General features: G+C 37.1%; 1 protein-coding gene and 1 long non-coding RNA gene across 3 annotated transcripts in view; one reads left to right on the top strand and one right to left on the bottom strand.

The window, feature by feature from the left end:
- Nucleotides 1-21,885, top strand: part of dchs1b (dachsous cadherin-related 1b) — a 162,817-nt gene that overhangs the window by 5,035 nt on the left and 135,897 nt on the right. For both annotated transcript variants that reach the window (XR_015501166.1, XM_087270700.1), the window contains exon 2: nt 12,867-14,690. Coding sequence is in view for 1 of the 2 variants with exons in the window: in XM_087270700.1 (XP_087126826.1) it covers nt 12,888-14,690 (1,803 nt within the window). In the remaining variant the exon portion in view is untranslated. The remainder of the gene's footprint in view (nt 1-12,866; nt 14,691-21,885) is intronic.
- Nucleotides 14,228-17,154, bottom strand: LOC147835076 (uncharacterized). The gene is made up of 2 exons (XR_015501174.1): nt 15,928-17,154; nt 14,228-15,853 (listed from the first exon to the last, which is right to left on the bottom strand). It is a non-coding gene; the product is annotated as an uncharacterized LOC147835076 (long non-coding RNA).

Raw genomic sequence — 21,885 nt, 5'->3', positions numbered from 1 at the left:
CCCAAACCTTGCAAGCTAGAGGCGACAGCGGAGAGGGAAAAAAACTTCACCAATTGGCGAAAGTAAAGAAAAAAAAACCTTGAGAGAAACCATACTCAGTTGGGCACGACCATTTTTATTTCTCCGCTGGCCAAACGTCTTGTGCAGAGCTGCAGTCTCAGCAGCGGAGGCTGGAAGCTGGCCTCAGCGAAGACTCGTCTGTCCCTGGAGCGTCACTGGAATCAGTCTCATGCTCTCCACTCCTCTATGACCACCACAGCAGCTGCTCAGGATACGGCCTGGTCCAGGATATGGAAACCTTGGGATCATCTCGTCGCTGGTCTTGGATCGAATCAGTGACTCTGCATAGTCTGAGGGCCTCGGGAAGAGTATTCCCAGGTGGAAATGGAGAATAAAGAGAATAACTAGCGTAGCTGCTGTTCATAGTGTATATAAACAAGATGTAGAAATCTGTGTGGAAACCCACTAAATGATGCACTGAGTGTATGTTTTACTAAACAGAGGTCTTTAATCTAGTATTGAATTGGGAGAGTGTGTCTGAGCCTCGGACATTATCAGGAAGGCTATTCCAGAGTTTAGGAGCAATAAATGAGAAGGCTCGACCTCCTTTACTCGACTTTGCTATTCTAGGAACTACCATTTAAAGGCTTAACTAGGTAATTAGGTTAACTAGGCAGGATAGGGTAATTAGGCAAGTTATTGTATAACGATGGTTTGTTCTGTAGACAGTCGAAAAAACATATATCTTAAAGGGGCTAATAATTGTGACCTTAAAATGGTTTTAAAAAAATTTAAAACTGCTTTTATTCTAGCTGAAATAAAATAAATAAGACTTTCTCCAGAGGAAAGTATATTATCAGACATACGGTGAAAATTTCCTTGCTCTGTTAAACATCATTTGGGAAATTATTAAAAAAGAAAAAAATCCAAAGGGGGGCTAATAATTCTGACTTACACTGTAAATTGCTATATAAATGCAATTTCAGCAGATGACTTGAATAGCTTGTAAAGAATTCATACATATCGATCGATTGATTCTGTAGGGGAGCATATTTGCATTATATATATATATATATATATATATATATATATATATATATATATATATATATATGTATATATATATATATATATATATATATATATATATATATATATATATATATATATATATATATATATATATAAAATGATAAGCAAAGATAAATAGAACAGAGAAAATATATAAATAAACAATAAATTATGATTTTCTGTGGAGTCAAGCAGTATTCAGAAAGAGAAATTAAATAATCACCGAATTATAATAATAATAAAAATAACATAATTGTTTTAATTGAGTAAATAATTATACAACTAATCTTTAAGCTTTAAATGTTTTATTTGTGCCCAAATGGCTTAAAATTGCTTCGGATTCTTACAGTCAGGTTTTAAAAACACATTCAAATAATATACTTTTACTCTACAATTAAAATATGAAATTACTCCTGTAACTATAATGTCTGATCCGCTAAATTCCAATTACATTGCAGGTGTGACCATTGCAGACTATTGTGATACAGATGCTTAAACGATATAGTCTGCAGATCTGAATATTAATTTACAATTTTGCAAACGGTTTACGCAAATCTATAATGGATACCACAGACTATTGTTTTGCATACTTGGATACGGCTTTATTTGCATTTCAAGGGACATCTGTTTATTGGACATTGGCCTGTCAATCAAAGTATTGTGTCCCCTGTGTTATAATGATTGGGTGGCCTCTCAAATGGGTGTGGCCTATATGCACATGCTATATAATGCTGGGTTATAGTAGTATTGAAATATGGACAAACCCAACTCTTGGAAAAAATGCTTTTAATAATTTTAAATTTACCCCAATAAACAGGTTTGTTTTTAAGAGTTCATGGTCTTAAAATAACTTTTAGTCTCTACTAAATAACATACAAAAGTGATTTTGGCTGCTCTAAAGCCTCTTTTCCAGCATCAGATCATAGCTGATGTCAGGAGCGCTGGGCACATGTGCGGCCTCAGCGTGAGACGCGCGTTATAAGGCAGTAAAAGAAAGACAAACGTGGTGAGGGGGAGTCTGTTCATACTGTTGCCCATCAACACTTGGAAACTGATCAGAGGCAACACATGGGGGGAGAGGCGCTGTTTGATTTAATTAGAATAAGCCAGGAGAATAGGGTGTGTGTTAGAGTAGGAGGGGGATTTCAAACCCCACTCCCACTCTCACTGGAGGATCATTACTGCCGCTTATGTACTTTGTATTGCATTGAATGATTGCTGTTTAGTATAAATGTGAGTTCGCCACCCTTTTTTTTTTAGCAGACATTGAAACTCTAAGATTAGAAGTGAGGTCTGAACTCTTTGTTGGTCAAGGGGGAAACCGCGATTAATCTGTTTCCTGCAAACACCGCAGTCGGAAAGGGGAGAAGGAGCCTATTTGCTGAGTGATTTCCCTGTCTAGATGTCAGATCTCAAGGGTGTATATCCCGTTCTCTTTCCTTACGCTCTTAATTGAAGCCTTATAATCATCTGAGAATTGTTCTGGAGGAAACAGATTGTGTGTGATTTTGCTATATCTAAATGAAAAATATTTTAAGTTATGCTTGGATGTGCCGATTTGTTCTCCTCCCTCTCTACATTTTATAAGAACTCCCTGTAATAAACATACAATTCACTGCAGTTTCCAGCTGAAATTATCACACAAAAATTATGATTATGCGTTATATGACTAGCACCATTTGTTTTTCTGATGTAGCCAACTTGCTAGGTGGCTCACCTACAAACCATGTTTTGACCCTGGTATTTTGCTGATCTTTGTTTAAACAATGTATTTCAAACACAAACTTATAGTGTTTGGATGTTATGTTGATATCAGAGCAGACAAAGTAGCACCTACTCTCTGAAGCATTTGAAAAAGGCAATTTTCAGCTTATTTTATTTCAGTTCAAAAATTTCCATAAATTCAGTGGTTTAAATTCAGCTTTTAAAATTCAACATTACATCCTGGAACTGCAGGAAAAGCAACAGATTGTAGATTGAAATCTTAAATTGCTTCATCTTCATCTGCTGGTAAAAAAGCAGTGCTCTGGAGATGGTGAGTCTGCAGTCTGTTGCTTTTACTGCGGTTCCCGGATGTAATGTTGAATTTTAACAGCTGAATTTGAACCACTGAATTTATGAAAGTGATATAAAATAAGCCGAAAATTGCCTTTTGAATATTATACATGGTATTTTTAAACACAAGTGAATATTTTGGAGGTGATATCTGGAAGTTAAATATGAATTATTGAATTTAAGCATAAATGTTGAAATGTTCACAGCTTAAATAAACAGCTCAATTTCAGGAGCTAAAAATAAAAACCCCGGCAATTCAAGTAATAAAAATGCGACCATTTGTTATTTCAGAGTTTATTTTTTTTAGTTAGTGCTATTTGACAAGCGTTTTATTTCAATACTTTTGGCACTGATTTTGTTCTATAGTGTGGGCCAAATCAAAGGTTATCAAGGGCCAACTTTGGCCTCTAGTTGGGCATCTCTGTTTTAGTAAATGTTTACATCAACAGTTTTAAATTAAAACAAAAAAACGTTGATTCATTTTGTTTGCTCATTTACACAACAAGAGTGTTTAAGGGCCTAGAAACACAAATGTTTTAAAATGGAATTCATAGATCAAGTAAAAACACTATCATTATTATTGTCTCCATGAAAACACACTGGATTTACTATAGTAGCTACAATAAAACGCTTTTAAAATGCTAATGAAAAACGTTTAATTTTTGACATTTATTCTATTTATTCCATTCTCTAGACATTTAACTTGAAAGTGTAATGAACAAGTTTCCACTTATTTCCACCACAGACACAAATTCTAACTTCCATTTAATTCCAAGATAGGCAGCAAAAATGATCTTAAAAAAAGCTTTGTGTCTGCAATAGATTCTGTTTTTAATTAGCTTACCTAATCGTCTCTATTGTTAGATTTTGGAGTCAGTTCCCTGGCACTTTGGTTTGAGCCAAACCATTTTAAGTAAGTGCTCCAGATTGTGACTTTTCTCTTAGGAAAGGTTTCTTTTTTCCATTAATAAAGCATGTTCTTGCTAAGTCAGTTGACCAGATCTTTTCCTCTTGTGTGAGTTTGTAAAATAGTCTTTCAGTCAGAGCATACTGAAGTGCAACATCTCATCTCAAGTGCGTTTTAAATCTCATTACAAATTAATCTCAGCTTAACAAGACAAATTAGAGGCGAGTAATTCACAGATCTCTGAATAGACTCGAAACGCTTTAGTCTGCTCTCACCTGAGCAGCTCATTCACCCGGTAATTATGTCATTGAATCATAGAGGTCTTCATTCAGGAATCTCTAATGAGAGATTCATTCAGGATACTATGAAAGCCATTGACTCCCTATATACTGTATTGAAGAGCAAACTTCATCTTGGTGGCGATAGCTTAGCTTAGCGCCGCCAGTTTTACCTCAGAAGGCTGGTAATGGTGGTTGTTTTTAAGCATCAGCACGGTGAAATGGGCTGGAAACATGCATGTTTGTAGATAAGCTCAAAGTTTGGACAAGTCAGTGTAAAATTCTACTCAGGCACACTTCCTTTTCCTTAATAGAAAGGTACCGCAGCCTGTGCTGGGTTGCTTTGGGTGTAGGCCTCTCTGTAATTCTCATTTAGACAAGCATCTGGTTTTTGCATCTAAGTATTAACTAACCTATTAGGGTCTGAGAGGTAAAATATTGTGGTAATTTGTGTAGGTCACGTAATTTACAAATCGGATGTAATGATATGATCTGATATTGATTCTTTTATACTTTAAAAAAAAGATGGTGATATGATTAGATTCAAGGGTATTTTGATCTATAAATTTAATGATATAACAAAATTAGCTAGCCAAATATAACCAAAATGGACTAGGAAATCCACAACAAAAACTTTCCATGAGGCTATAAAAAATACAGGAAATAAATGATGGTAAAAATGTAATTATGATCAAAATATCAATTTATTGTAGTGCCTATATACCCACAAATAATTATTTCACACTTTCCTACATTCTGCAAATATTTTTGAGTGGCTAAATGTAAATCCAGTCTAAAAGCAATGCATTTCCTTGTATTTCTTGAGTCAATTGAACCTGTCCGAGTCTTGAGCGTTTAATCTCTCACTTTAATGTGTGTACTGGGACTGCTTGCTGTAACCTGGAGACATTGGAAACCTGAGATGTGGCATCTCAATGTTCGACTTTTGTTAAACAGTGCGTCACTGCTTATTAATAATTCAGAGAACTAGTCTCTCTCGCAGTTTCTCTTTTCCTGTTACATCCCGTTCCTGGAGAAGGATCATGCTGAACACCAACCCTGATCATAACAGGGAGACCGCAGGGGTTTTCTTCATTCTCTGCAGCTTTCTCAGAGCACACAGTTTGCCTGCCAGTTATAGGCAAAATAATGTCAATCATATTCTGTTTTTAAATATAGACATATAAATATAAAATTCACACAGGGAAGAGGTAAACAGCAATTTAATGTTTATTTTGCTCTTGTGTTGGCCTTTGAAAAACCATAGTTGAACCAAACTTTTAATGTTTTGACTTTGGTCGGTATGTTATTGATTGTCCCATTTTAGCATCAACTATATATATACAGTATATACAGTATATACAGTATATACAGTATATATATATATATATATATATATATATATATATATATATATATATATATATATATATATATATATATATATATATATATATACTGCTAAATGAAAAAATGAAAGCTATTTATGTAAATATTAAATAAGAGATTTATTCTGACTAAATATTATTATTTAAATTATTTAAAACCTGTCAGCTGTCAAATAGATAGCACTTTTTTGTTTGGATTATAGTTGTTAACCCTTGTGCACTGTTCAAACTGACTACCCTTTCGTTAAGTTTGTGGCTGTTTGGATTAATTGGTGTCATGGATTTGCAATCAAAATGTGATTATAATGGAAGTCAATGGGGCAAAAACAGCCACCAACATAACGAAAGGGTGGTCAATTTGCCCAGAGTGTATTATACATTTTTTGAAAAATTTCAATAGGATTTGTTACCAAAAATCATTGCATTTGTTGAAACACAGAAAAAGTTGTGGCCAAATTAAGACTCAAAATCACCCCAGAGTGGATGAAAACATTCCCATCAGCACACTAGGGTTAAGTGTATACATTAAAACTGATAATAAATAGATATTCTTAAATAGTATTGTCTTAAACATGTCATTCTTGCTCAATATATGTAAAAATGATTTTTGGTACATAAACTATTGTTACACACAGAAGTTTTTGTGTCAGTCAAAACAACTATTAAATAAATCAACAAAACTGGAAAAAGTAAAACTGCATTACATTATGATTGTTTAGATGCTTGAAAAGGCTTTTTTTTCTACCTTTGTCATGTGTATGCATTAGCATTCAATACTTGATATTTAGTACAATGCAACTTATGGAAATCATTCATTGTTATTAATGCATTTTTATGAACTAAAATACAGTAAATGTTTAAAAAAAAACTAAAAAACTAAAATGTAAGTCAAAACTGCATAGTTTTTTTCTAAGTTAGGAAAACTGAAAGAAACTTGTGTCTGTGGTCAGCTTGTGGGGTCACTGCTTAACCCCGAACCTTGTTATTTCTGGATTTCCCTCTGATTGGAGAAGGAAATTTGGACACATTTCTTCCTTGCTTTTTGCCACTGTGACAAACTCCATGTTTCCAGTTACTTTTTTAGGAAACCTCATATCCTATTAAACCTGTGCCACAGAGAGACCATAAAAATCAAACTAGCGTATGCCTGTGTCGAGAGAAATGTCCGGAAGGCTATTTTATACCAGTCCCTATATGGATTACGTAATTGTTGTCCAAACTGAGGGACAAACTTTTCATTGAGTCTCCTGATGATGGAGGTTGTTTTTACTCATGAGATCTTTCCTCGGCATATGTTAGCATGTTAGCCGAGGGTTTTATCTGTTTCCTGAATAATGCACCGGGGCTGGTAAACCTCCTGTGAACCAGTGGCAAATTCTCTTTAAGAGATTTAGTGTTGGCATCAGTTTCAACCTTGAACTAACTCTTGATGTCTTAAGCTGTTTTGTTTAAGTGCACTGAGGGTCTTTACACGCTGAAGAAATTAGTAGTAATTGCCCTCAGAAGTGTAATCTCGGCCTTTATTCAAACGTGCTACAGATGAAAAAGCGGGTGCTGCTACCATGAGCTCAGTGAGTGAGTCACTGTTAAAACATGCTGATAAGAGGTTTTATTGAGCCTTATATCTTTAGGGTCTTGCAAATGATCTGCATGAATGGCTATGTTAGCAATTGAGTTTTCTTTGTTGAGATTTACAAGACTAATGTAGTTTGATACCTTGCTTGGGCACACAGTTATTCATGGACAGTTGTTGTAAACATATTTTGCTACAGTAAAATACTGTAAACTATTTAGGAATGCAATTCTTGTAATTTAAGAAAGGACTAATTGAGTGTGGTCAATTGAATTATTAGAAAAAGAATGCAAACCTGCGGTTGTGATAAATTCAAAATAATTGAATGGCTCATAGTCAATTAATCCACTACACCTAAAGACACTGTTCAGATGTTGTATTTCAAGACATTTGTCTGATTTTGTTTTGTTGTTGTCCTTAATCAGCTCCCGTTTGTGATTTTAGTACCATCAAAAGCCTTTTTTGTTTTGTTTTGATTTTCGAATAGGTTGGGAAATAACTGAAATCACTAGCCCAGCTACGATTCAGGAAACTGTTCATATTTCTGCCGTGCCACAGAGCGCCATCTGAATAGCTTAATTTTATATAACATGAGAATGTGCACCTCTGGATTGCAATACTTCCAATTGTCATGTGTGCACTGTGTCGTGGCGCATCCGGTCTGCCAACCCCTTTATGTTTATGACTGGGTTTGCATAAAAATTATTGGACAACATAGGCCTAGAATGTTCATTAGCGAATCAGAATCAAGCATTCAAGCCTCGCAGTATAATGTTAAATAATGGATACTTGCAATCTATTGTAAGATTGGAAATATAATTTCTTGAACCTGTAATACATTTTATAGTTTGCTATATAAAGGTTTAAAGGGTGCGGTTATCTGCCTAAATGCTAACTGGTTAGCATAATATCTTTCAAATATAACCCCCCGTTGTCCAAAGTCACGCCTCCTGAACGCGCACAATAAAGACCCACTAGATCATATCATTCGCTATTTAAAAATCTTTATAGTACTTTATAATACTACAATTCCTAACGAAAAACTGTATTACATCTAGCTTATTTTCAGTTATGCTATCATCACTCTCTCATCAGTCTCTCTCATCAGTCGCACTCTCTCACACACTTTGTCCTAAAGCGACTACTGTATGCTTAGTGGTTGGCCAGTAGGGTGCAGAAATTACACCTATTACTAAGCCATACTTGCATGCTATTTCAGATCGAGCGTCACACAGGCTGTCATTGTTCAATAATGAACCAATGTGAATATAAAGCAAACTTCACCTCAGTGAAGCAGGCTAGGCGGATGAGTGCTATTTACTTTTTTTTGTTTTGTGGTTAACTAAATTACAAACAACATTATCGAGGGTGTAAAGGGTCCTTATGAAACTGAAAATAGTCACATCAATCTATCGCCGGAAAATTTCAGTGTCTGATCAAAACTTCTGTGGATATAACCTATTCATAGCAACACAATCGATATTAGCTTTGCTTGACTAAAATAGTAAAACATAACATTACCTGTCTAAAAATACTTGCCATGGAAATACAGTCATGATGTCATCCTTCTACCAGCGTACAAAAGTAACTCTAATACTAATTCAGGATTTTAAAAAGTTTTAATTCAGCATTTGTTTTTAGCGATGACGCTCGTGTAAACATGCTTTGGCGGATCTGCGTGAAAGGGTGCGCAGTTGTTCAAATCCACTTTTGTTGACAGTTTGGGCTATTTATCAGAATTTTTGGCAATTATCGGCCCGACGATATTTAATTGGATGAACATTTTTTTGTTTTATGCCTTACCCAGAATCTAAAACTACATATAAATACATTAAAAAATAACACAAAATGTTTCTGAAGACAATCACCTACTGCACCTTTAAATTAAGTATATTTTCAGTTTTGTTGAGCCTCTCAGCTGCATAATGTAATTGTTCATCATATATTTAAATTATATTTTACCCAGAAGCAATTACCATACTGTATGAGCTAAAACCCCAGTAATGTGTGAATTAATATCCAAAGCATAAAATGTTGTAGAAAACATGGAGTTCCAATCAATGTAAGCCTCATGCTTGACTTTTTATGTAATTATATGGACTTTGTGGCATTACTACTAGGCACTGACATGTGTACAGTGCCAACACAAATCCTTCTTTATTTGTATGCCCATTGACTGAGTTTTATATTTAGACAAATGATCCATACTGAAACGATATTTCTTGGCTAATCTGTCACCTGCTTCCTGAGACTTAGTGTAGCTCAACTGCCATGAAAACCAAATAAGCCAGTCTCCTCCTAGTCAGGATCTTGTACTAAGACCCGCCTGCCACCTTCACCGTGAAAACCAGCCGACTCCAGCCTCTTGACGACAGCTGGATGGCTAAAAGCAGAAAGCCCAAGGAGGTCTGGCACTGTGGTTGTCTAAATACTGAAAACTGAGCGGGAGTGAATTCCATACCCATTTAGCCTGCGGAAACTGTGGCAACTGCTCATCCGTATTCAGTCATTTTAGTCCCATCATAAGCATAGGTTTTGGTGAAAGATTTCTCATTCGTCCCTCAGATAGAGCCAAGTTTTTTAAATTGAAATATCCTACCGAGCAATGGTTTCTGCCTCATTTTCATAGTTCAACATGTTTTTAGTTGCTTAGAGTTTGAGTGTTTTAATCCGTCTCACAAAAGAATTAAGTCTATCAAAATAGTTTGAATGCTCTGAGGAAGATTATTGAATCTTTGTGGTCCAGCATGGCAGTAAGCTTCAGTTCTGTCCCGCTGCAGAAATGTTGAATTAGACAACGGCCCCCCACAGGTTTTCCTCAGACGCCTCTATCAATCACTCAGTCTGCCCAATGTTGACTTTAGAGAGATCATGATGAAGAAACCGTCAGCTCCACTGGCCCCCTCGACTACCTTTTTATGCTCTGTATTTTAATAAGCTGTTAAATATAAGAACGAGACGCATTGTGTGGCAATGCATTGTGGGCCTTCATGACCTCAGAATGTGGCCCCCAAGTGCCCCACAATTTCTGCTACTTTCATTAGGCTGAACATTGGACCCACTGCACTTCACACAAATAACTACGGGGGGTCTCTTGATCGTAGAAATCAAGGTTTTAGGTTTCACAAATATATTTTTTTGCTTTTTTAATGATCATTTGATTTGTATTGATTCAGTATGTGCAGGGAATCACAAGGGATTCAAAACACTTAGTAGAAATCACATTTGGGAAACCTCTTGCTAGGAATAGCATTCTGAGGGTTCCTTTCAATAGAACTGTAAACAAACATCCACCTCTCCAAGACATAACTAGGGGCTCGCACACCGGATAATTATAGGAACTGAATAATAGGAACTAGGTGGCTCAGTGGTTAGCACTGTCACCTCACAGCAAGGAGGTCGCTGGATTGAGTCCCAGCTGGGACAGTTGTTATATCTCTATGGGGTTTGCATGTTTTCCGCATGGTCGCATAGGTTTCCCTCACAATCCAAAGACATGCAGTATATAGTAGGTAAGTTGAGTAATCTAAATTGGCCGTAGTGTATGAGTGTGTCGGAATGAGTGTGTGCAGGTGTTTCCCAGTACTGGGTTGCGGCTGGAAGGTCATCCGCTGCATAAAATATATGCTGCAATAGTTGGCTGTTCATTTCGCTCAGGGGCCCTCTGTAATAAAGACTCAGTCGAAAGAAAATGAATGAATAAATAATAGGAACTAGTCACCAGGCCAGTCCAGATTACAAATTTCCCCAGAGGAAATTAAATCAACAACTTGTAGTACTACATATATATGTATTATAGAATAAGTAACAAGACGCTAAAGAGAAAGATAAATAATTAACCCAAGCATTAGCTGTCTATATGTTTTTAAGACATGCTGTGCCTCTTCATTAGGGTAGACCACACAAAACCTTCCTTTAAGATGTGTGAGGTTAATTATTTGAATATGCCAGCCATCAGATGAACAAAACCACTCGGACAATTAGCTAAAACAGTTGATATGTTTCTGGGTTAGTATTTCTCATATACAAATATTAACAGAACTACTTTTAACAGTTTTCACAAACTTATTGACTCACTGTGGCCACAAGAGGGAGCCTGTTCGAACAGACTTGCAATGAATGAAAACATTCATGTGGTTTTAGCTGGAGAGCTTCTTCCTTGTTTAAAAAATTAGATTGAAGTCCAGATTCAATATTTAGTTTTTCCTTCAGTGAGTTCTGTGCATCTCACTGGAGAACTCTTGAACAGATTTGACAAGGACAAATTGCATTTGTAATCCACTTATGTACAGAGACCACAACGGCCCACAGTGATGATCTGCCATCATTATGTATTGAGGTTTGGATAATGCAGACTTTACCAACAGCTACTCTAGTCAGTGCAAGTGCAAACACTCCTGAGGTTTGTCACAATTCCAGCAAAAGTAGTATAATTTTCTAATTGTCCTAATGCACTTATTCAGTGGCTTGTAAAATATCAGTCCCACGTCTGACCATCTGTAGCAGATTGCTTCACAGAGGATTCAGCCTTCACACATATGACAGGAGTAGAGATGTTTTCCAAACACATGCTCCAAGCTCCTGTCTGGCCTTTTAGCCTTAGTAATGTCTTTTGTTCTGTTCAAAATTAGTGGCTCCGTTTTTATGATTTCCACTTTAATATGGCTTTAATAAAGACTGAAGTTAACTACTTTAATACGTTTTTTGCCTGGTTTTAGTTTAAAGATTAAACATACTGTACTTGAAGAATATTATGTCAACATCCCAACATCCATGTTTGTGTTTGAATTATAGTGTTTGTCTTGTCATCTGATGCCCTCCTTTCAAATATGAATGATTCTATGTGGCATGCCATTACTGTTTGTACTCTTAATTCTCTTTAAAGAAAATTAGCTTAACTTTGTGGCCATGTTAATAGCCTCCTGAATAGCCATGTACAGAACAGCTGTTAAATTATGTTCCAATAACATATTTCAAGTCAGCAGGAAAATATTACAACAATGGGTATCATAAATTGTGCCTTTTTTTAGACTGTCATGGAAAAAAAGTCCAGACTGATCCATCCAATGGGCGTATGCTTTCTAGAGTAAACTAGAGCATTACATACTAAGCAATATAATGTCTTTTAGTTTGCGACTTGCAGTAATTACTCTGACGATACAGTACCCTGCCATCTGACTGGAAATAAAATATATTTTCCATTCATTAGGTAGTAAAATGAGGATTGACTTTTTATGGGAATATGACATTAAAAAGATGTCTTGATTAAAATAGGTTGATCTTTTGACGATATCAAAGCAGTATGGACAATCTGACAGCATTACTGATAAGGCAAGTTGGAGCCATGGGAAATGCATGCGTGTAAAGTGTATTTTGAAAATACAGCTTGTAAAACATGTGGAAGCGGCTTACAGTTTTACTGTCCTGGCTAAGGGAAACCTCTCCTTTCTGAAGCAAATGCACTTTCTCATGCATTCCAGCTGTTTGTGAGAGTCAGTGAGGGAATCATAGATCATTGCTGGATCTGTATCATCATTTTTTTGCTGTGTTATGTTAATGTAATAGTGACAGTCTGCTCTTTTTTTGTTTTGCAGGTGTGAAGAAACTTTGACACGATGACTCTGTTTGATGACTTTGGGAAAAACACACATGGACACTTCCGAGTTTGGGTGATTCGGAGGCTAAGGATGCTGTTGGTGGTTTGTGTTGTAGCGGAACTCTTAACAGTTATGGTTAATGGTGAGGGCACACCAGGTATTTTGGAGCTCCAGTTAGATGAGGAGCAACCCGCGGGGACAATAGTGGGTGATATCAGTGCCGGTTTGCAACCTGGAGTTACAGCCTCTCTGTACTTCATCTCTGACCATGAAGGCACAGGCATTGGTAGTGATCTCCACATTGATGAAACCACAGGTATCATCAAGACCGCCAGGCGACTTGACCGAGAGGAAAGGGACCATTACAGTTTTATAGCAGTCACTATGACAGGTTTCACAGTCAAGGTCTCTATCACTGTAAATGATATCAACGATCATGCTCCCACATTCCCTAAGAAGAAAGCCTCTTTGAAGATCCCAGAGCAAACGGCAGTGGGAACTAAGTTCTCTCTCGAGCCAGCCACTGATTCAGATAAGGATCAGCTTACTGTACAAGGATATCAGATCAAAGAAGGCAATGTAGGACAAGTGTTCCGACTAGAGACCAAAAGAGCAGCAAACAAAGTACTTTACCTTGACTTGGTGGTCAATGGAGTCTTGGACAGAGAGAAGAGGTCCTCTTATTCATTAGTGGTTGAGGCCTTTGATGGTGGATCTCCAAGGCAGAACGGACAGATGACACTTGACATCCTGGTTCAGGATATCAATGACCATGCACCGGTTTTCAACCAGAGTCGATACAATGCCATCATCTCTGAGAGCCTTCCTCAGGGCAGCAACATCCTTCAGGTTTTTGCATCTGATGCTGATGAAGGAGACAACGGCCTTGTGTTGTATGAGATAAATCGACGGCAAAGTGACCCAGATCGCTATTTTGTCATCGATCCTCGCTCTGGGATCATTACACTTAATAAGGCTCTAGACTATGAGATGAGGAAGGTTCATGAGTTGGTAGTGCAAGCCAAGGATAATGCGAGCCATCCAGAGATTACGAATGCCTTTGTTACAATCCACGTTCGAGACTACAACGATAACCAGCCAACCATGACCATTATCTTTCTCAGTGAAGATGGCTCACCCCAAATCTCAGAAGGTGCTCAACCTGGCCAATATGTTGCGAGAATCTCCGTCTCGGACCCTGATTATGGAGAGTATTCCAATGTCAATGTGTCTCTTGAGGGCGGTGATGGCAAATTTGCCTTGACCACTAAAGACAGCATCATCTACCTCATCTATGTAGACCAGATTCTGGATCGGGAAGAGAGGGATTCTTATGAGCTTCGTGTCATGGCTACTGATTCTGGAACCCCGCCACTACATGCAGAATCCTCGTTTACAATTCACGTCACCGATGTAAACGACAACCCACCTCTATTTGACCAACAGGCATACAAGCAGACCATACCAGAAGTAGTCTACCCAGGTAGCTTTGTGCTGCAAGTGACCGCAAGGGACAAAGACCAAGGTCCCAATGGTGATATCCGCTACAGCATCCTACCAGACAAGAAAACACATTCCAGTTGGTTCACCATTGACCCTGTCACTGGGATCATAACCACCGCAACCAAGCTGGATTATGAGACAAACCCAAAGCCAAGTATCAAAGTAGTGGCCACTGATGGAGGACGACCCCCATTATCCTCCACTGCTGTGGTAGAAATAGACCTCCAGGATACTAACGATAATGAGCCAGTGTTTGGAAGCAGCTTCTACAACGTTTCAATCAAGGAGAACACATCAGCAGGGACCTGTTTCCTTGAGGTATGTCCTACTATTTTGTACTTGGTTCATTCGCTTTGCTATTTATTTGAATATATTTCAGTTATAATGTCCATTCTGCTTAAATGTACAATAATAGCTGTTTATGTATATTCAGAATGTTTTTCTCAAAGGAGAAATCAATTAAGGAAATTGGGCTATAAAAGATAGACTATTTGTTATGTCTTGAAAGGAGTTTTGTGATTTTAATCTTTCTTGAAAGAGCTATGGCAGTTGTGGAGCAATGAAACTTGTAATTTCACTAACCAAGACAATTTGTAATTATGACATATGATTAACAGATGTTATCCTCTTTTGGAGAACTGCAGAAAGTGTTGTTTGGCAGATGGTAAAATTGTGCTTTGTTGTTCTTTTGAAATGTTGGTTTAAGTCTGTTGCCATGATAATTGTTGCCACCATGCGGCAACTGGGCCAACTGTGTTCTCAAGCTGTTTTTACCCCTCTGGAAAAGAAATGGAAATTGGGGCATGTTTTCCTCCATTTTTTTACCTCCCAATAATAAGCAATTCCAGACTTCAAAGGGCCGCCTTAATGTCCATTTCCAACAGAAGCATCTGTTGAAAATACCCTCCAGAACAAACTTTTAAGATAAATACTGGAATTCCGCATTGTTGCTGGTTCATTTAACATGTATTTGGAAAGAGTTGCTGGTCAGTGTTCGGAGGAATTTAGTTTGTGGGTTCACAGTATGGAAAAGAAGTAGGAGACTGAGTGACTGATTAAGAGACAAAGAAAGAAAAAGAGTGTTTACCTCACACATAAATGGATACCAGTGGTGGGAAGAGTACTGAAAAAATGTATATTATGTTAGATTTAGGTTGTGATGTCAGGTGACCAAAATTCAATGTCTAGCCAGTGTCAAAGGACAATGTTATTTTGATGTCCAATAACAATGTCAAGTGACGTTGATATTTGATTAAGATTTCGGTTGTATAAGAAACCGACCAAAGTCCAATCTCAAACCAGCATCTTAAGCCAACGTCATATTGATGTCAAATACTGGCATTTATTCGTCAGGTATGGCAACTAAAATCCAACATTTGAGAGACGTCATAGTGGTAACGTCCATACAAAGTCAAGCTGTAACATCATTAGACGTTGATATTTGGTTGATTTTAGGTTGGCCATTGGACAGTGATGTCGGCCTTATGTTGGGTTCTGATGTCAACCCAATTTTCATTTCCAAGCAAACTGCAATGTCTCCATGATGTTGGGTTACATCTTCAGTCTGCCATTTCGGCATCCAATCCCTGGGTCATTGTGTGTAAAGATTTTTGGCCTCTTCTTGGACACATTAAATGCTTGCAAACAGTTTGCTGCAATTATAAAGTGCCAATGTCTTGAGGTTGTTTATTATGATGCGATTTACCTTCTATGTGTGATTAGATTGGACAGGAATCACTGGACTATTTTTTCCTGTCTATGGGGATTAGAAAAATCAAAGTAGTGATAGCAGGTTGAAGGAAAGTAGTCGAAAGTACAGATAGTGCACTAAAAATGGACTCAAGGGAAAGTAAATGTACACATTTTAAAACTACTTAGTAAATAACAATTTCCTGAGAAAAACTACCAAATTACAGTAGTTTGAGTATTTGTAATGTGTTACTTTACATCACTGATGGATACATATATCTGTCCGGAATAAAAAAGCAGCTAGAATAAGCAGAATGTCTTTACGAAAAGTTCTTTATGCAATCTGAAGATTTGCAAATTTAGCAGCTATTTAAATTTCACAAAAGATTCAGAATTTATTTTAGTCACTCAACAGAGGCCGTGAAAAAAGACAGTTGTTTCCCAATTTAGTCAACATCTTTTCAACTAATTTTAGGGCACGCAGCAGCACAGTTGGTTTTGCAGTACCCTTGCAGTAACTACAGTATATTTTCTTGTGGTTTCATTGGCCCAAGCAAGGACACACAGATGATGGGTGTTATCCAGAGTCCTTATGGCATCATTCCGCACACATTGACATGTATACCACCAAACCGGCTGTGGTCTCTGGTTCTGATCCACTAAGTGACAGTACTTGGCTTGCTTTAATGTTTTCAGCCCTAGACATTGTAGTCTTCTGGTAATTGTATTTAACCATTTAATTTTTGCCATTTGCCCTTTTTCGTGCGATTGGAAAATTCTGAGTGTAGTGTCTGAGATCTGATCTGAGATGGCATATTGGACTCTAATGGGAAATGTAGAATCTATGACATGAAAAAAACATGCATCCATTTTGTTTTAATCTTATAATAAACAACTCTATAAAAACTACACTAATAGAACAATCACACCAGATTTTATTTTAATCAAAGCGTGAACGTACCCTAAAACATCACAAACTAGCGCATAGCAATGAACTTATTTATTATTGAATTTGACCTTTATTTGAATATACATCACCTGACAAAAGTCTTGTCGTCAATCCCAGTTGTTAGAGGAACAAATATTAACATGACTATAGCCCCTTTCACACAGTGATACCGGTAAATATCTGGAAAATTTCCGGAACGACTTTACCGGTATATTCAAAAAAAGCGCTGTTCACACAGGCGAGGACGTTACGGAAATTTTCCGGAAAAGAGCATTCACACATCCATCGCAAAATGCCGGTAAATTCTGACATCATTAACCAGAAATGACCTCTAAACGGCTGCGCTTGTGTTTGTAAACATTTGACTACATTACAAACTCTTCGGATGGATCAGTATTGAGTACAACTCTAATGAAAACATAGGGAAACACTTTGATATGTGTGTGTGCTGGCGCTCACTGGCACACGCAAAGCTTGAAGGTAAACAAACAACGGATTATCATAAACATTTTATCGATAATTATTTACACAGCATTAAGAAGGAACATAGAAACATTATCTGACTAACATCTAGCAGCTAAAGGTGTCTGGAAAAAATATTCAAAGGCTTTTATTCTCATAAACCGCACGCACGTGAATGCGTCTGACTGTTGTGATTGGCTAAAGCAGGTGTCTCACGTCAGCCCGTTCTAGACGTGGACGCGCTTATTACGGGAATCTTCCTTCTGCATTCACACAGCGCAGCATTCCGGCAAATTACCGGTAATGTTACAACTTCTCTTTCTGGAAAATAGCCAGAACGAATTTACCGGTATTTTCAAAAAGGGCCTGTTCACACATACAACCTTTCCGGAAAATTGCCGGTAATTTTCCGGAAAGGTCTGTATGTGTGAAAGGGGCTTTTGAGATGATCATTTAGAAAAATAGTAAAAGGTAGATTTTTTTTTCAATGAATACTCTGTTGAATTGCATCCCAATCATCACAAATACTTCAGAAGGCCTATTGGATCCTGCATGGAGCAAGACTCTCAAAAAAATCAATCAAGTTTGATGTAGGAAAAATCATTGTTTGGGGTTACATTGAGTATGTGGGCATCCAAGAGATTTGCAAAGTGCATGGCAACATCAACAGCCTGAGGTATCAAGGCATTTGTGCTGCCCATTACATTACAAACTACTGGAGAGGGCAAATTCTTCAGCAGGATAGCGCTCCTTCTCATACTTGAGCCTCCACATTAAAGTTCCTGAAAGCAAAGAAGGTCAAGGTGCTCCAGGATTGGCCAGCCCAGTCACCAGACATGAACATTATTGAGCATGTCTGGGGTCAGATGGAGGCGGCATTAAAGATGAATCCAAAGAATCTTTATGAACACTGGGAGTCCTGTAAGAATGCTTTCTTTGCCATTCAAGATGACTTTATTAATAAGTTATTTGAGTCATTGCAGAGATGTATGGATGCAGTCCTCCAAGCTCATGGGAGTCACACAATATTAGTTCTTTTTCCACTGAACAATGACTTTATATTCTATACTGTACATTACTTCTGTTAAGTGACAAGACTTTTGTCTAAGCAAAGTCAGACCTTATTGTCCTAATTAAATAACTAAATCAAGGTGGGATTATGTTTTAATTTGGTAAAATAAGTATAATCTAGAGGCTTTTGCCTTTCATATAAGCCACTTCTGATACCAAATGATCAACTAGAAGTCAAGTTATTATTTGTTGTTCCTAAAACTTGGATAGGTGACAAGACTTTTGTCAGGTAGTGTACAGAAAGCAGTTTAATTTATCAGTGTTGTTGTTATAATAAACCCTACTTACATAATATAAATTTTTGGTACCGCTCAGAATAAACATGCATTTGCCTGTAGGAATTATAACACACTGATTAGTGGTCTTGAATGAGAGATTGGATTGATGTATATTTTTAGTAGTTCAAATTTCAACCACTGTCCTCCCCCCCAACACAAACACCCGCTGCGAGTCCAGCCATTTCCTCTAAAAACATGCCTGTTTAACTAAGCTTATCTATAGGATAGAATGGTGTATTATTTACACACTGCTGAAAGAGAAAACTGCCTTTTATTTATATTTCGGTTTCCTTTCTTCTCCCGAGAGTCATTTCTCATGGAAGCAGTCTGCTCTAGTTTTCTGTTCATTGTTCTGGCGATCCGACAGATTTTTCGTGAGTAGAGCCTTCAAACCAATCCCTATTCGGGACAGTCCCTGTTACAACATGTAAGGCTTAGATTGACCCTTCTGTATTTATTGGACAGAGGTCAATCCACCCAATGTGCACATGTATAAACCTTTGGGCTTTTTCATTAGTACCATTAAACTTGTGCTTTTATGCTGATCTCAGAACAGATTTTGATTCCATTAAACGATTTTTCAATGTAAAAAAAAAACTGATCCCATGACAGTGTCCACCCAAAAACCGAAGGTTAATTTCCTTCTGTTCACATCTGCTAATATGTCTCTCACGCTTCAGAATGATGTACAGTAAAAACAGTGTCTCTATATGGCGGTCTGGGACATATAAGTTTCATTCAAAACAAATGAGAGAGAAATGGACTTACACCCACTCTGGACAAAATATAGACAAACAAATCTCCCAATGTCATAGTTCTTTTAGGATGTGCCTTGATTGCTTTCACATTTGAGAGAAGCCATATTGTTTATATGCTCTACTCGGAGCGAAAAATATCTTTTCCTGAATCGTGCCTTGGCAGCTCGGGGTCAGGGTGAACTGGACAGCTCTTCTGTGCTCAACACAATTCATTTTCTTTGCTATGGATTTATTATGCACCCCGTATTTCTTTTTGGCAGAGTAGCTGTGTTTATGTTCGCAGGTGCAGCTAGTGTTACATTCCCAACATTGAACTGCAGAAAACACTTTTCTTCACCTGTCGGATCAATTGTGTTCACTGTGGTGTTAAATTGTATTTTGTCCTAAAGACTAATCACATTTAATAAACCAAGCGTTGGAGCACATCTGGAGTGATGCTTGTAGAGGAAGCTACCTGGGGAACCACTTCCTGTAACACAAGATTATCCCCCTGGTGGGACTCGCGTTAAAAAGTGCCCTACCGGAAACAGGTTCCAGACTGACTACCTAAAATTAGAACACACAGACCCTTTTTGTCTAGATGTTGAGCTGCCCATGTGTTTGATTAATCCTCGTTTTAATGCATAATAAACCATTTTCATTAAGGCAGACCAATTAGTAAGTCGCTAAACAAACACGCTGGCAGTTTTATAAATGGTTTTAATCTCAAATATGAGTTGAAATCCCAGTCATGTGGACGCGGGGTGCCAGTACGCCTCATTTGTTTGAATTCTCACCCCATATGGCCTGTGGCTGCAGCTTTTTCTTCATTTCCTACACTCTGATTTTCCTGCGTTGTGTTTTACAATATGTGATTTCTTTTGTTCACTTTTCCCATTAGCCTGTTTTTACATGCCTGTTTTTACATGACTCTAACATGCTTGGTTTAGAGTACACAATATTTTGTTGTTTATGATTTTCACTGTTTCAGATTATGCTTGATTAAACATCAGACTACACATCTTATGTCTAATTGGACAATCAATGACTGGATAATAGGGCTTGGCGATTTGGCCTAAAATCAAAATCACAGTTAATTGGATATTTTAACTCGATTATGATTAATTAAAGATTATTTAATTCATTTATTTTATATTTTTGCACTCATTTTTGCATTCAAGGATGCATTGCTTAATTTTAAAATAATTGAAGGAAACACTATCTACTACCTATGATTATTTATTGAACATCAACGCTAAACAACTGAAATTAAAGCACACGTTGCCTAAAACATGGCTCTTCGCGTCACCCACCCTCATCACCACTTCCAAAGCGACCACATGTGTTGCTGTGACATGTAGTTAAATTTTTTTGAGAGGTGTGTGGGCATGCAAAGGCTGTGCCGGTCTGTACGCCTGTGCTTGGCAGACGTTTAATATCAGAATAATATAATAAGTATAAATTAGCCTTAACAGAGTGGGGAAAAAATTTACCTGGAAAAATTTGATCGATTATGGGTTCTGAAATGTTTATTTTGAATGATTTTTTGATTAATCAACCAGCCCTACTGTATAAATGCTTTTTAAAAATATTTAGTTTGTACCCAGCAGACACACAACATCATAAGACGTTATCATATTATTACATTTAGGTTATTTTGACAGCCAATAATGATGTGAAATGACATTGATATTTTGTTGGTTTAAGGTTGTGTTGGAAACTGACCAAAATCCATTGTCAAGCCAACATTCTAAACCAACGTCATATTGACGTCAAATACTGACAGTTATTCATCAGGTATGGCAACCAAAATCCAACATCTTATAGACGTCATATTGGAAACGTCCACACACAATATAAAGCTGTAACATCATTATATGCTGATATTTGGTTGATTTTAGGTTGGAGATTGAACATTGACGTCGGCCTGACTATTGGTTCTAACATCAACCTGATTTTCATTTCCAAACAAAATGCAATGTCCCACAACGTTGGGGTACAAGGTCAATCTGATCTCATGCTGACCTCTTGTGCCTGCTGGGTAGTTTAACAAACAGATAACACTTTTTTTTTTATAACTGGCTCATATAATTAAATGATCAGATGATTAAAAATAATAAAAATTGTTTAGTAATTTGTATTTTTTTTTTTTAGAAATTTGATTAAATAAATGGTATGTAAATGCATTAAAAGTCTTTGCTTTTATTTAAAGCGCATTAAAATCTTAATGTAATAAAACTGTAAATGTAGTTTTTTAGATAATATTCTTGATATAGAACATTTATGCATTTACACTTTCATCCAAAAAGAAAAATAATTAATTAAGG

This window comes from Danio rerio, chromosome 10, assembly GCF_052040795.2.
Source record: "Danio rerio strain M-AB ecotype USA chromosome 10, GRCz13ab, whole genome shotgun sequence".
NCBI classification, from domain to species: domain Eukaryota; kingdom Metazoa; phylum Chordata; class Actinopteri; order Cypriniformes; family Danionidae; genus Danio; species Danio rerio.
Note: the sequence above shows the minus strand (reverse complement) of the source record. Positions and strands in the feature narration are given on the sequence as shown.